At 47.0% G+C, this 14,078-nt stretch overlaps 1 protein-coding gene and 1 non-coding gene across 2 annotated transcripts; one reads left to right on the top strand and one right to left on the bottom strand.

The window, feature by feature from the left end:
• Window positions 1-3,965: 3,965 nt before the first annotated feature.
• TRNAP-AGG (transfer RNA proline (anticodon AGG)) lies at window positions 3,966-4,037 on the bottom strand. Its single transcript has one exon. It is a non-coding gene; the product is annotated as a tRNA-Pro (tRNA).
• Window positions 4,038-10,461: 6,424 nt separating this feature from the next.
• OPN1SW (opsin 1, short wave sensitive) lies at window positions 10,462-13,682 on the top strand. Its single transcript, XM_014854379.3, has 5 exons — window positions 10,462-10,816; window positions 11,118-11,286; window positions 11,637-11,802; window positions 12,213-12,452; window positions 13,452-13,682. Exons 1-5 carry the CDS (start codon window positions 10,462-10,464, stop codon window positions 13,563-13,565), a joined length of 1,044 nt encoding a protein of 347 aa, XP_014709865.1. The 3' UTR covers window positions 13,566-13,682.
• Window positions 13,683-14,078: the final 396 nt, after the last annotated feature.

The following is a 14,078-nucleotide window of genomic DNA, read 5'->3' as shown; positions in this document are numbered from 1 at the left end:
CACTGGACCTTGACCGCTGACCTCTTGGCTGATGGAGAGAGAGGCAGGGGAGGAAGTCCTCAACTGTGACATCCAGGGGTCCAAGCTCTCCTCAGGGAGCTCTGATCCTGAGTGTTAGGACTAATTTCTCCCTGGCTCCTGGGGTGCAGGTCACCATTCACCCTTGATCTCAGGAGCATTCAGGGGGACCTGAACCAGTTTGTTCTCAGGACTCAGACCCTGGCCAGACCAACACTGGGTTGAGGGTAGGGGTGCAGTTAGGAGGCAGGAGGAAAAGGCTTAGCAGCTATAAAGGGAAGTGGACCGTGGTTCAGGGGTGCATCTCTGAAGGGCCAGGAGTGGTGGGGTTGCCAACCAGGTGATCAGCTTAGGGGGATGATCTGAATTAATCCTTGTAATCCCTGGACTCAGGATTTAGCCTCCCTCCTAATCCCATCCCAGCAGATCATCCTCTCTGAGGACTGATGCAGCCATTTATCCCCCTTTACCCTTATTTCTAAATGCCTAGATCCCTTCATTTAAAAAAAGTGAATTTTTTAAACATGCAGAAAAATACAGTACAGGGAATAACATAACGAGTATCCACGTACACACCACTGAAATCCAAAGACTGCTCGTCTCTTGCCACATCTGGTTCAGAAATTGCTCTTCTATTTATGGTTGTATAGTTTTACTTTATACGTGTGTATCCACAAACAACACAGAGTATTGATTTGTGTGTTTTAAAAATCTATCTAAATGTGTTATATTGTACGCATTCTTCTGCAAACCTTTTTTTTTACATTTATCCATGTTGTTTCATGTAGCTCCAGTTAATGAATTTTAACTGCTGAATACTATTTCATTGCTTGAATATACCACAATTTATTTAGCCATTCTTCTGCTAATGGGCATTTAGGCTGTCGCCAGTTTTCCATTTTATAAGCGATGCGGCAGTGGACAGTGCTGTTCACGCCTCCTTGGCATAGATGTGAGCTCTTCTCTAAGGTAAATACCTGGAATAGAATTTCTGGGTCATAGAATATGTGCATCTTAAACTTTACTAGTTATTGCCAAATTGCTCTATAAAGTGGTTGGACCAATTTACCTTCCCCTAACAGTGGCTTTCAATGCTTGTTTAGATTCACTGACATGTTTATAGATTTCTCTGCTCACTGTCTTCTTGTAGGCCACTCCTTCCTTCTTATTTCAGTTTCCTTCTTATGAAGTATATTCTTTGGTGGCATTTCAGTGAAAGTCTTCGAGTGGTAAACATTCTCAGTCTTTGCCTTAAAATGTCTGTATTTCACACCCTTTAAATGAAAATTTAGTGGGCATAGAATTTTAGAGTGACAGTTTTCTCTTGGCCTTTTGAAGATATCCTATTTTTTTCTATAAGCTTTATTGCTAATAAGAAGTCAGCTGCCAATATAATTGTTATCTTTGTAGGCAAACAGGCTTTTTGTTGTTGTTGCTTTTAAGATTGGTCTCTTTCTTGTCAGTATGCTGCAGTTTCGCCACAATGTGTTTATAAGCTCAGGACTCTTCAACCTGGAGGACTGCTGTGTCTTTCTTCCATTTTGGAAAATTCTCAACCATTATCTATTGGAATATTACATTTCCTTCATTCTCTCTGTCTCATTCAGGACATATTACATATATGGTGTGATAGGTTCTCTCATTCTTTCCCTCATGTCTTTTAACTAATTTTTGGGGCTGGCCCGGTGGCGCAGCAGTTGTTTGCGTGGTCTGCTTCGGCGGCCGGGGGTTCGCTGGTTCGGATCCTGGGTGTGGACGTGGCACTGCTTGGCAAGCCATGCTGTGGTAGGCGTCCCACATATAAAATAGAGGAAGATGGGCACGGATGTTAGCTCAGGGCCAGTCTTCCTCAGCAAAAAGAGGAGGATTGGCAGCAGATGTTAGCTTAGGGCTAATCTTCCTCAAAATAAATAAACCAAACTATTCTTTTGTATTTTCTCTCTCATACTTTTCCCTTTCCTCCCATATTTTGAGTGATCTCATCAGCTCTATCGTCTAATTCACTAATTCTATTTTCAGCTGGGTCTGCTCTACTGTTTAATGAATCATTGAGTCTTTAATTTCAAAGGTATGTCTTTCATTTCCTAATGTTTTATTTGTTTTTTCCCCCTCAATAAGCTGTTTTTTTCATGGTGCAATATTTTCATTATAGTTTATTTTCTCGTCTTTAATCTTTAATACTCTTAAGTATACTTACATAGTATTCTTCATGTTGTTCCATTATGCACAGTTATTGGCGTGTTAATTCGTCTGTTTGTTGTGTCTGCCGACTCTTCCTTATGGTGAATTTCTTCCTTGTCTAGTTTATAAGACTTTGTTGTAAGCTATTCTTCAGCAGATGTTTTTGCTCGTGTGTGTATGTGTTTTTAGCGGGAATCCCATAGAGCCCTGGGTTGTGAAAACATTCTTACAGGTCTCTTTCTTGCTTCTCTGGGGCTGTGTCATGTTCCTAGGAATTTCAAGGGTCCTAAACCAGCTCTGTATTTAATTTCTCAGCTTGAGGATCCAGCATGATGCAGATAACATAAGTCCAGATGCAACACAAGCATTTGCTCAAGCTTGGGACTTCAATTTCTCAGGTTGATTTGTATTTCTATCCCTTTTCTCTGCTTCCTTGGACTGGTGTGTGTTGTTTTTAGGTTTTTTTCCATGGACTAGATAGATCTTTGATGTTCTGAGCTTTATGCAGGGGGCTCGGTCCCATCTCCTTGTTTCTGGTGGGCTGAAGTCACATATCCTAGAAGTGGAAGCATGAAAACACAGTTCCAGGTCCCCGGGCATATGTCTATGTCTGAAACACAGGATGGGCCACAGTGACAGCCTCTTCTTGTTTTTTCTTTGGCTTTGTATTCCTTCTTTAATTCTGATTACCTGGGAATTTCCCTTTTTAAAATAAATTTTCGCAGTTGTCCATATTTTAATTTTTAAGTTCTATTTGATGCAACATTTCTGTGTGTGTTTTAGGGGGCGCTGGGTGAGGAGATGGCTACATCAGTTCAGTCTGTCACATTGCCAGAAGTTCCCTTCTCTATTCTCTCTATGTTTAGTATGATTCCTAACAATCTTATGTCTGTAAGGTGCATTACAGTTTGCAAAGGGCTTTCACATAGAGTTTCTGATTTAATCCTCCTAACAACTCTGAGAAATAAGTATTACGGTTCCCATTTTATCAAAAGGAAAACTGAGACTCAGAATTGTAACTTTGATCCTAGCTTTTGGACTTTGAATCCAGTGCATTTCACATATTGAGTTTTACTTGGAGGGCTGGGCTTTTTCTTTTCCTTTTTTTTTTTTTTTTTTTTTGAGGAAGATTAGCCCTGAGCTAAGTACTTCCAGTCCTCCTTTTTTTTTTTTTTCTGAGGAAGACTGGCCCTGAGCTAACATCCGTGCCCATCTTCCTCTACTTTATAAGACTGGCCCTGAGCTAACATCCGTGCCCATCTTCCTCTACTTTATATCATACGTGGGATGCCTACCACAGCATGGTGTGCCAAGTGGTGCCATGTCCACACTCAGGAACCGAACTGGTGAACCCCGGGCCCCCGAGAAGCAGAACATGCGAACTTAACTGCTGCGCCACCGGGCCAGCCCCTTGCCTTTTCTTGACATCCAGCTCAGGCCCACCCCACAAATTATCTTGATCTCTTGCTCTTTTTCTGAGGCCCTCTGAGAGGCTGCCTTTCTGCCTAACAAAGTGCAACCCTTGAGTCTAATCTTCTCGGCTTCAGGCCCTGAGGCTATGCCACTCCCCTCCTGCTCACTTTGGTTTCAGTGGACATAATGGGGTGTATACAGGCCACAGGCTATGAGGATACTGATTGGCAGCTTGTCCTCAGAGTCCTTTATTTATTCACCACTACTGCCATCTCTTTACTTCTACTCTGGAAAGGGCAGTCAGTCTATATGTGTGTGGCAGGGGACTGGAAAAAAAAAGTGCAGGAAAAGAAGGGCTCGTCCGGGATTTGAACCCGGGACCTCTCGCACCCTAAGCGAGAATCATACCCCTAGACCAACGAGCCACTGATGGTTGCCCCTGGCCAGATGTCCCTTCCCTGCCACATCGGCAGCAGCCACAGCTCATGGTTTTGAGAGGAGGCCTCCCTTCTCCTCCTTACAGGCTGGCTCCCAGCCCAGGCCGGCTGGACTCCAGCCGGCCTCGCCCCTTGGCTCTCTCCTGCTCCTCCCCAGCCCACTGCGGAGCCACAGAGATGCCCTGGTGCTCCAGGCAGGGTCCCTTCTTCCCCGTGACCAGCCGGTTCTCTCCCAGGGCTGCTGGGGAAGGGCAGAGAAGGCCAGGTTCCAGCCACCTCCACTTCCCAGGGAACCCCTGGCTTAGGGAGCCTGTCTGGAATCTCCCGTACCCAAGGAAGAACCATCCTTCTTTCTTACCTCATGATCAGACCACCAGAAAAAAATCCTCCAAGCCCAACAGCCTCCCAGGTGAGGACCCAGAAGGCCATCCCAGATCACTCTTGACTAGGTGACATTTGCTAAATTGCTCAGTTTCTTCATCTGTCAGTTGGGGAAGTAACACCTGTCCTGTCTGCCTTACAGGGTAATTTGAGGACCAGGTGAGAGGATGTATGGGAAATTACTCTGCAAACTGTAAAGTGCTGTACAAAAGAAAGAGGTTATTATGATGACAACATGAGGGCAGGAAAGTGGCCACTGAATGCTTCCTGTGGGCTGGGCATGTGTTCTGTGCCTTACAGATCTTATTGAACCTCCCCACAACCTTGTGAGATAGCTGTCATCTTCATTGGAAGAAAAAGAAATTTGCCTAAATTCAGCTGATAAGAGACACATTCATCTGAATCCAAAGCCTGTTTTAAACATAGTACACACTGCTACCCAGACTTTCTGGAAAACTAGAGATGAGAATACATCCTGTACATACCCATTCTCCCTCCCCAACCCCAGCCTGCCCTGCTCATCCCGCCCAGGGAGGCTGCTGGGAGGAACCTGCCAACAGACTGAGAGTGGCCTGGGTGGAGGTCCTTGGGGCTGGGAGTTTCCCAAACGAGCGGGAGAGGGGAGATCATGCCTCAGAAACTGGGGCTTTGTTGGAGAACCCAGTGGGCTCAGCCAGACTCTCTTTTGTGCTTCCACTATACCACATCCATCACACCCTGGGGACCCTTGCTTGCTTCCACGGGGACTGCCCTCTGTGAGGCTGGGAGCACCAGGGGCCAGAAGCCTGTCCTATTTGGGTCCTGCTCTGTATCCAGCACTTGGCAATCCTGCTCACAATACAAAAGGTTCCCAAGAATTTCTGTGTGCTGGGCCTTGTGTAGGCACTTTACCAGATTAATCTCATTTCATCCTCACAGCACAACTGTTGTTGTAGACATTGCTTAGCAAGTGGCTGTGGAATGAACGAATGAATGAGCAAGTGAAAGGAAGCCAGGAGTGTGCACAAAACATCACTATGACAACAGATATTCAGGTGAATCCGCATCACTTGGCTTGAAGTAGAAACATAAGCCTGAAGAAACCTTCCTTCCTCCTTGTAAGCAGGCTTCCTAATGAACCATCCTTCTCTTGGTTAGGTGGGAAGAATGGCTCTCACTTTAGAGAATGGATTGGCCAGCATTCCTTCATACCCAGGGGATGAAGTTTTATCTCCATCCAGGAGTGTCTGGACCAGACAGCTGGCTCTGCTAACTAATCATGGCCAGAGAGAAAGGCAACAGCTCATCCAGTCTAAAACCAAAGGGACTTTTTTGGGTATCTGTTCCCCAGTTTTAAACTGGCTTATAAATAAAAGTACACTCGGCACGTCATTCCATTACCTCAGCACACATTCCCTAAATCGTTCTTCTTGGTGGGTGTGCCGGGGAGTGAGGCTGCTCCATGCAGGCCTCCAAGGGTGACTTTGCTGAGAATGTTTCAGAGCTGAGTTGGGGGTCGGGCCCCACCCAGTGCTTCTCTCTGGGGGTGCTGTTGGAATTTAAGGCAGGATCGTTCTTCTTTGTGTGGCCTGTGTGGAGCAGTGTCCTGCCCACTACATACCAGTAATCCCTCCTCCGCTATTGTGACAACCATAAAACTGCCACACACAGTTCCAAATGCCTCCAGGATGGTGGGGTCCGGGGCAGGAGTGCCACCCTGGTGGCAGTCCGTAGGCACCTACCAAGTATTTTTTCCAGGCTAAAATTACTGTGGCTTTAGTCTAGGCAGTAGGACTTTAGGCCCTCAAAGACTCATTTGTCTCTGTGTTTAAAAAGCCACAGATGGAATTCTCTGGGGGAGAATCGTGGCTCTACTCCGGAACCTTCTTCCATTTCCTCCCAGGCGTGAGTATGGCTTTAGTCAGGCAAATCCTTGGATGACTCCTTATTTTCACAAGAGCATGTTGACCTTTTTCTTATCTCATCACTTGGCTGGAGAGCCTCACCATCAGTATTTAACAGACAACATTGTCACAACACTTCATCTCAAGCTCATTGTCACCTCCTACATCAAAAACACAGCAACAAGCAAACACTGGTTGCCTCTGGAGAGGGGAACTGGGTGGCTGACTGGGAAAGAAACTTATTTTTCACCGTATATTCATTTGTACTTTCTGAATTTTTTGTACTTGAGCCCTGGGTATATATATAATCCACTCAAAAACAGAAATTAAATTATAACAAAACTAAGCAGAGAGAAGCAATGATTGCAGAGGACAGAGAAGAATGCATTTCAGGTCTCCCGAGAGCTGAATTGTCCTCTGGATCGAGCAGCCAGCAGAGCTGGTATTGGCGCCCATCCTAATGGTTCTGGTTTATGTCCAGTTCCAAACTGTGCTTTGTGTCAAGTCAATGTGAGGGGATAGTAGCAGGCTCCATCCCGTGAAACTGGTTGTTGTCTCTACTCAGGAGTGTTATTGAGGAAGTTGTTTATAATATCACACTAATGTCTCCTTTGTGAAGTCCCTGGGGAGGCATTATTGTCTGTCATAATCCCAAGAACAGTTGGTTTGTGTTTACTTTCTGGACACTGACTTATGTAAATGAGTATTGCTGGAAGGCACGGATGTGTGGTCCGTTGGTAGCAAGCTCCAAGGGTGGTCATATTTCAACTTCATTCCTCACCTCTGCTGTTTCTCTTTCTTCTTTTGCTCCTACATTTGATTCCTGATTTCTTGTTGTGTCCCATATATTCCTGCAAGCCTCCCTTAAACTATTTCTGGAAAAGGTGGGAGTAAAAATGAAGGCACTACTAAAGAGAATAGGAAAAAATAAACTCTGGAACTACTCAGAAAATATCCTCTTTTTCTAGGACTTTCCTTTTTTTCTGGACAATTAGAATGATCGGAAAAACAGATTTTCTATGGACTGTTTTCCATTCAGTTCTGGGCGTTTATAAGTCTAAATCCAAATCAACGGTTCTCAACTGGAGGGGACGGGAGCAGGGGCCGATTTTGCCTCTCAGGCAACATTTGTGTCTGGAGACATTTTTGGTTATTTTGACTGGGGTGGTGGTGGTGCTGTTGGCACCTAACGGGTAGAGGCCGGAGATACTGTTAGACATCCTACAATGTATAAGACAGCCACCTCACAACAAAGAATTGTCTGATCCAATATGTCAGTGGTGCTGAGGTTGAGAAATCCTGCTCTAAATATACCTAACATGACCTTCTGTAAAGCCTTAGTGTATTATCTTGTTCGTAAATTAATAAAGTGACTTTAAATCTGAAAAGGGCACTATATATATACATACTAAATGCACTTAAAATGTCTCCAGTTTTTATCTCATTATCCTCGTCCTTTACCACAAGCCCCTTCCTCCAAATCTCCCCTCCTCCTACTTTATGGCTTCAATGACTCTGGAAATTCTTTGTCCTTTGCTTAGGTGCCAGTGAGTCTCTATGCTTGGGTAAGGCTCTTTTTGGGCTGAGCCCCTCAGGGAGCATCTGCCCCCTCTTAGCTGGGGCTGGGTGGGCCCCAGATTGGGCCCGTTGCCCCTCCCTCTAATGTGGGCTGGAGTAGCATGGGTAGGGACTGTCTGGGAATGCGTCAGGACAGTACTTGGAGAGGTCAAAGATACAGCCACCTGGCCTGGGCAGTGGGAGTGAGAGGGCCTGGGGTGTCTTTGACCTACATCTGTTGGGCTGGCAGCCCAAGCCCAGGGGTTGCCCTTGAAGACTCCTATCAGAACCATTTGCAGAGGTATACACCTCGATAGAACCCTACAGAGAGCTGAGGCTGACTCACTCCATTCAGCCCAGGCTAACACAGCCAACTGCCCTGCCCAGGGATAGGCACCTTAAACACTGCCTTCAGGGACGGCCTCCGGCCCTGGTCCTAAAGGCTTGCCCAGGCCAAGGGATGTGCTGACTCAGGCAACCAGGTGGAGACCAAGTGGCCTTGCAATTCTTGGACCCTTAGCTGGCTCTCACCAGGAATCTCTGCCAGGAATCCTACCTGTGGGTGAGTGTCTGCGTGGAGTGTGTGTGTGTGTGTGTGTGTGTGTGTGTGTGTGGGCACATGTGCGTGAAAACGTCAGTCTTTCAGAGTTGGCTAACAAGTCTCCATCAAGCCTCCTCTAGCTCAGGGTTCAAGGGACGTAGATTTTAGTCCTAAATTGTGGCCTTTGGAAGTTTTAAATGGAAAGCCTGAAGTGTTGGCCCAGCTCCTCTAACTTGGTGGGAATCAAATTCAAATTCTTTTTAATTTTTTTAAAGATTGGCACCTGCGCTGACATCTGTTGCCAATCTTCTTTTCTTTTTCTTGTCTTCTCCCCAAAGCCCCCCAGTACAGAGTTGTATATTCTAGTTGTGAGTGCCTCTGGCTGTGGCATGTGGCTTGCCACCTCAGCATGGCCTGATGAGTGGCGCCATGTCCGCACCCAGGATCCGAACTGGTGAAACCCTGGGCCATCAAAGAGGAGCATGTGAACTTAACCACTTGGCCACGGGGCCGGCCCCTCAAATTCTTTCTGTGCTGCAGTGGGTAGCAGCCAAAAGCTCTGCTCAGCTTTCAGACCTCCCGTTCCAGTGTTTGCTGGGCCCCTTGGAGATTCCTCCGTGCATAGCCCAGCAGTCAGCCTAGGCACTTGGGGGGAGTTTATACACAGATTTGACGGCTACCCCTTCTGTGGCTTCCTTCATCCCAGGAAACCTGCCTTCAATTTGCGGCTGCTCTGGAGCCCCAGACCCTGTCCCCTGACTCTTCAAGCCAATCAAGGCTGGGCTTTCTGCTTGAGTTCCAGCTGCTCCTTGCCGTTCAGACTGGAGAGTGTTCTCAGGAAAAAATCCTTTTAAATGTAGCTAGTTCCCTTCATTCAAGTTGAGTCCTTTCAGTTTCTGCCTGCTTTGGGGGTACTTTACAGTGCTTTCAAGTAGTTGTTTTTCATATTTTGTCCAGAGTTTACAATTTTTAACCTATGGGGGGGATTCATTTGACGCAAACTACTCTGCCGTTATTACTGGGCCATCCTTTCACTTTTAACTTATCTATGTTTAAGCTGTGTCACTTTTGTCTACATTTTGATAGTCTACTGAGGTGGGGAAGAAGACCCATCCATGAAGGCTGAAGTATGGTGTTGAGCTTAAGTGCAGGTGCAGCTTAGAGCAGAGCTGGCATCACAGGGGCAGGCTTCACAGGCGAGGTCTTTGCGAATTAGGCTGTGAAGGCAGGGCAGGCCTTGGATGAGCAGATAGGAGGAAGACTGTGGGAGCTTGGGCACTGCTGAGCTAAGGGCAGGGACAGGCATGAACATGAGAGGGGCACAGTGTGAGCAAACCAAACCAACCACAACCCAGCTGGAGGAGGTCTGAGTAGGAAAGGTACGCTCTCTGGGGAGACTCAACGTGAGGAACCAGAGGCAGCCTGCAATGCCTTAGACCTCTAGGCATTGCCACATTGCCACTACACTGTGCCATGAAGGCTATTACTAAGCTCCCAGGGCGCTCCTCATTCTCTGCCCCTTCCTGCAGCCTGAGGCTGGTTTCCAGGCTGGCTGAGAGTCCAAGATCTCCGGAGAGGGAAACTTAGAGGGCACCTTCCACAAAGGGACAGTTGGGGCACAGAAACCTATAGGATGTAGTGCTGTCAGAAGCCAAATGGAGATGGCTGACCTCAACAGCTCCATTCAAATGACGAAAAAAAAAAAAAAAAAAAAGGCAGTGGAAGCATCTTTATTAAATATGGGTCAGCGTCTCACAGGCCCCAATGAGCCTGTTCATTCTGGCACCCATACTGCCCTTCCAGATTCTTTGAGCTCAATCTTTTATCCTCTGAAGAACACACAATCGGCTTTGGGGCCGCAAAATGAGGTTTAGGTGGGGGCTTGGGGATCTTTAATCCCAAATTTTGTCCTTAGGAGGCTTAGGATCAGTACTGATCATTCAGGGAGTCCAAAAGTGGCTTTGGAGGAGGGCTTCTTCGTCTGGGTCAGGGAGAAGCAGTGGTGGGAGGATAATCTATAAGAGGAATCAGAAGGGGTGGGGGACATCCTATGAGCAAAATGTCAGAGGAGGAGGAATTTTTTCTGTACAAGAACATCTCCTCGGTGAGGCCGTGGGATGGGCCTCAGTACCACATCGCACCTGTCTGGGCCTTCCGCCTCCAGGCAGCCTTCCTTGGCATTGTCTTCCTTGTAGGGATGCCACTTAACAGCCTGGTGCTGGTGGCGACATTGCGCTACAAAAAGTTGCGGCAGCCCCTCAACTATATTCTGGTCAACGTGTCCCTGGGGGGCTTCCTTGTCTGCATCTTCTCTGTCCTCATCGTCTTCATTAACAGCTGTCATGGATACTTCGTCTTTGGCCCCCATGTTTGTGCTTTTGAGAGCTTCCTGGGCACTGTAGCAGGTACTGCAGGGGAAGGGGGTTGGGGGGAGGCAAAGGATACTGCTCCAGGATTGGAACCAGGGACCAGGCTGTTGGGTTAGAGCAGCTCCCTAAGGAGGAGTTTGGGGGAGAGGAGTTTGATGCTTTTTTGAATACTCGGGTACAAAGTAGCCCAGACTAGAGTTTGACTGAGTCCCAAACTCTACTCCAACCATAAGTTCTACTCCATGTCTTCCGTGCTTGCTCCACCCTGTCTGTATTCTACTCCACCTGCCAGGCTGCACAGGACTGTCTACCCCATTATCCTCCTGTTTCACCACAGGTCTGGTAACAGGCTGGTCACTGGCCTTCCTGGCCTTTGAACGCTACATTATCATCTGTAAGCCCTTTGGCAACTTCCGCTTCAGCTCCAAGCACGCACTGATGGTGGTCCTGGCTACCTGGATCATTGGTATTAGCGTCTCCATCCCACCCTTCTTTGGCTGGAGCCGGTGAGTGCAGGACAGTGGTGCTAACAGCCAGCTCAGGTTGGTGTGGGAGGAGAGTTGGGTATAACCTTTTAGTCTCTGACCTCTACTTTTTAAAGAGCTGGCAGAGTAGGTGAGGGAAAGGGCTCTGGGAGATAAGTGCTAAAGTTTACTCTGCAGTTGGAACTGCTATAACCTCTGCTGGTGAGGACAGAAAATCCTCCCTGCCTTCAGTCGTTGGGCATCCTTGGGGTTCTAAGTGGAGAACACAATCTGGGAATCTCAGCTCCCACTCCACTAATTCTTGTGGTGAGCCTGCGGTCAGCAAGTGCTTGTCTTTCTTGTTCGCTGGGTAAGTGCTTGGTCCCTTACAGGTTCATCCCCGAGGGCCTGCAGTGTTCCTGTGGCCCTGACTGGTACACCGTGGGCACCAAATATCGCAGCGAGTACTATAGCTGGTTCCTCTTCATCTTCTGCTTCATTGTACCTCTCTCCCTCATCTGCTTCTCCTACTCTCAGTTGTTGGGGGCCCTCAGAGCTGTGAGTGGGTTTTGTGAGGGTCAGGGAGGAGGGGGTCAGGGGGCTCCAGGTGAGAGGTAAGAGTGAGTGTTCTAGAATATGACATCTCGAGATGTCCACAGCCAGGTAATGGGATATCTAAAAGTAGTGAAGGAAGTTGGGGCAGGGAGAATGATGGAATGAGGAATAAGGTGGAGTAATCCCTGCTCAAATATACATGTCAAGAGATGCACGTGATCCTTTCCAATGTCACAGACCAGAGAGCCACCTCCATCTCACCTTCCTCAAGGAAGGAGAGTCGAGGGACTAGGCCAGACGCTGGGACAGAAGAGAGGCAATTGGCCCAGATGCTACCTGGTAGAAAAGCATCCAGAGACCTGGGAGTTGAGGGCTAGGAAGAGGGCGTGATGTTCTCTCTGTGCTCTGCCCAGGTTGCAGCCCAGCAGCAGGAGTCAGCTACGACCCAGAAGGCTGAGCGGGAGGTGAGCCGCATGGTTGTGGTGATGGTGGGATCCTTTTGTGTCTGTTACGTGCCCTATGCTGCCCTTGCCATGTACATGGTCAACAACCCTAACCACGGGCTGGACTTACGCTTTGTCACCATTCCTGCCTTCTTCTCCAAGAGTTCTTGTGTCTACAATCCCATCATCTACTGCTTCATGAATAAGCAGGTAATGCTCTCTATTTACATTCCTGAGACCTTAGTCCATAACACCTGATTCTTCTCACCACTGACTTTTAACTCAGAGCACCTTGGACTCTACTGAAAGGGTTTCTAGGGGTGAACAGGGAAAGCCATAGAAACCCTCAGTAGGCTGAGAAGCCCTTGGTAAGCAGAGGGAGGAAGGTGGAATCATAGAGGCAAGATAATGGAACCCAGGGAAATGGAACTTAGACCATAAAAATCAAGTTGCTCCAAAGGGCAGGATGAGAAGTTTTCCATTTTGTTAAAAAACTGATAGATCAATAGTTCCCCTAAATTTCTAGTCCTTCCATTTCAGTTCTTAATCCTTTCCCTTCCAACTTCTAGCCAGAAAGAGCATATGTGAAGCACAGAAATCACAACATATGCATAAGTCTCTAAAACAGCTTATCATCTGAAGGTACCAGGTGGCCTCATATCCCAAATCCTGAATCTGAGCTAATAAAAAACCCAAACTCAGATGAATCTAGGAGAGTTCCTCTCTTCTAGGGCCAACACCTTGCTTTGAAAATTATTAATAGTTATTTTGTTTCCTCGATCCCAGAGATAGATTCAAAACTAACATGAAGCCTACTGGATGGAAACAGCATTGGCAGTCCTTTCCCAATCGGGAGCACCTTCTAGCAATGCTGGGGTGGGTGGGCAGACCTGCTCTGGGGCTGCTTTGGACAGTCCTCTTGGGAGGCACCTCTTGTGAGGTTTCCCAACAGCGGGGCCTCCGAGTTAGCCAGAATGTGTAGGGACTATTATTGTAGACCCAGGAATAGTAAGTAGTCCTAGACTGGAATCTAGCTAACTCTCAGGATTGGAAAGATATATTCAAAACCACAGGAGATCCTGGGTGTGAGCACTGTTCAAGGTTTTCGGGATACAAAGAATGAAATCTTTTTTCCCCACACTTCCCGACGTTATCTCCTCTGTACCGTCTGCCAAGGGGGCTATCTCCAATTCTGCCCTTTCCCTCCAGTTCCGAGCTTGCATCATGGAGATGGTGTGTGGCAAGGCCATGACAGATGAGTCTGACATCTCCCAGAAAACAGAAGTTTCTACTGTCTCTTCTAGCCAAGTTGGCCCCAACTAAAGAGCCATATTGGCCTATTTACATCAACTAGGATTTTACATTAAAGGAAATTTCTACTTTCTCGGTCAAAAACCAAACTACTAACAACACAGAACAAAGATGGGAAAGAGTGATGGAATTTGGGGGGTCAATTTCCCATTTTCCTGTTATTCCCTTCCTACCTACAAAGCTCCTGTTCCAGCTGGTTGACTTCAGAACACTCCAAAGGCCACTGCAACAATCATCAGTTTCTACTTGTAAGTGGAAGCATTCATAGCACTCGGAGAATCGATTTCTACACACAAGGCAACTATAAACAAGTATGGCTGATTTTCTAGTGTATGGATAACAATTCTTTTCCTTTTCAGTAACATTGTTTTTCCTACTGAGAATCTGTTCTGAGACGATACATTCTGAATTAGGACAAACTACGAAAACACCTTAAAAATGGGAGACAAAGAAAAAACAAATAAAACATTTAGTAGGCCCCACATATGAGTTTGAAAGAATTTCTCTCTCTGCCAATGGTCGCTA

This window comes from Equus asinus, chromosome 1, assembly GCF_041296235.1.
Source record: "Equus asinus isolate D_3611 breed Donkey chromosome 1, EquAss-T2T_v2, whole genome shotgun sequence".
In the NCBI taxonomy this organism is placed as follows: domain Eukaryota; kingdom Metazoa; phylum Chordata; class Mammalia; order Perissodactyla; family Equidae; genus Equus; species Equus asinus.
The sequence above is the reverse complement of the archived record's forward strand: the minus strand, read 5'-3'. Positions and strand labels throughout refer to the sequence as shown.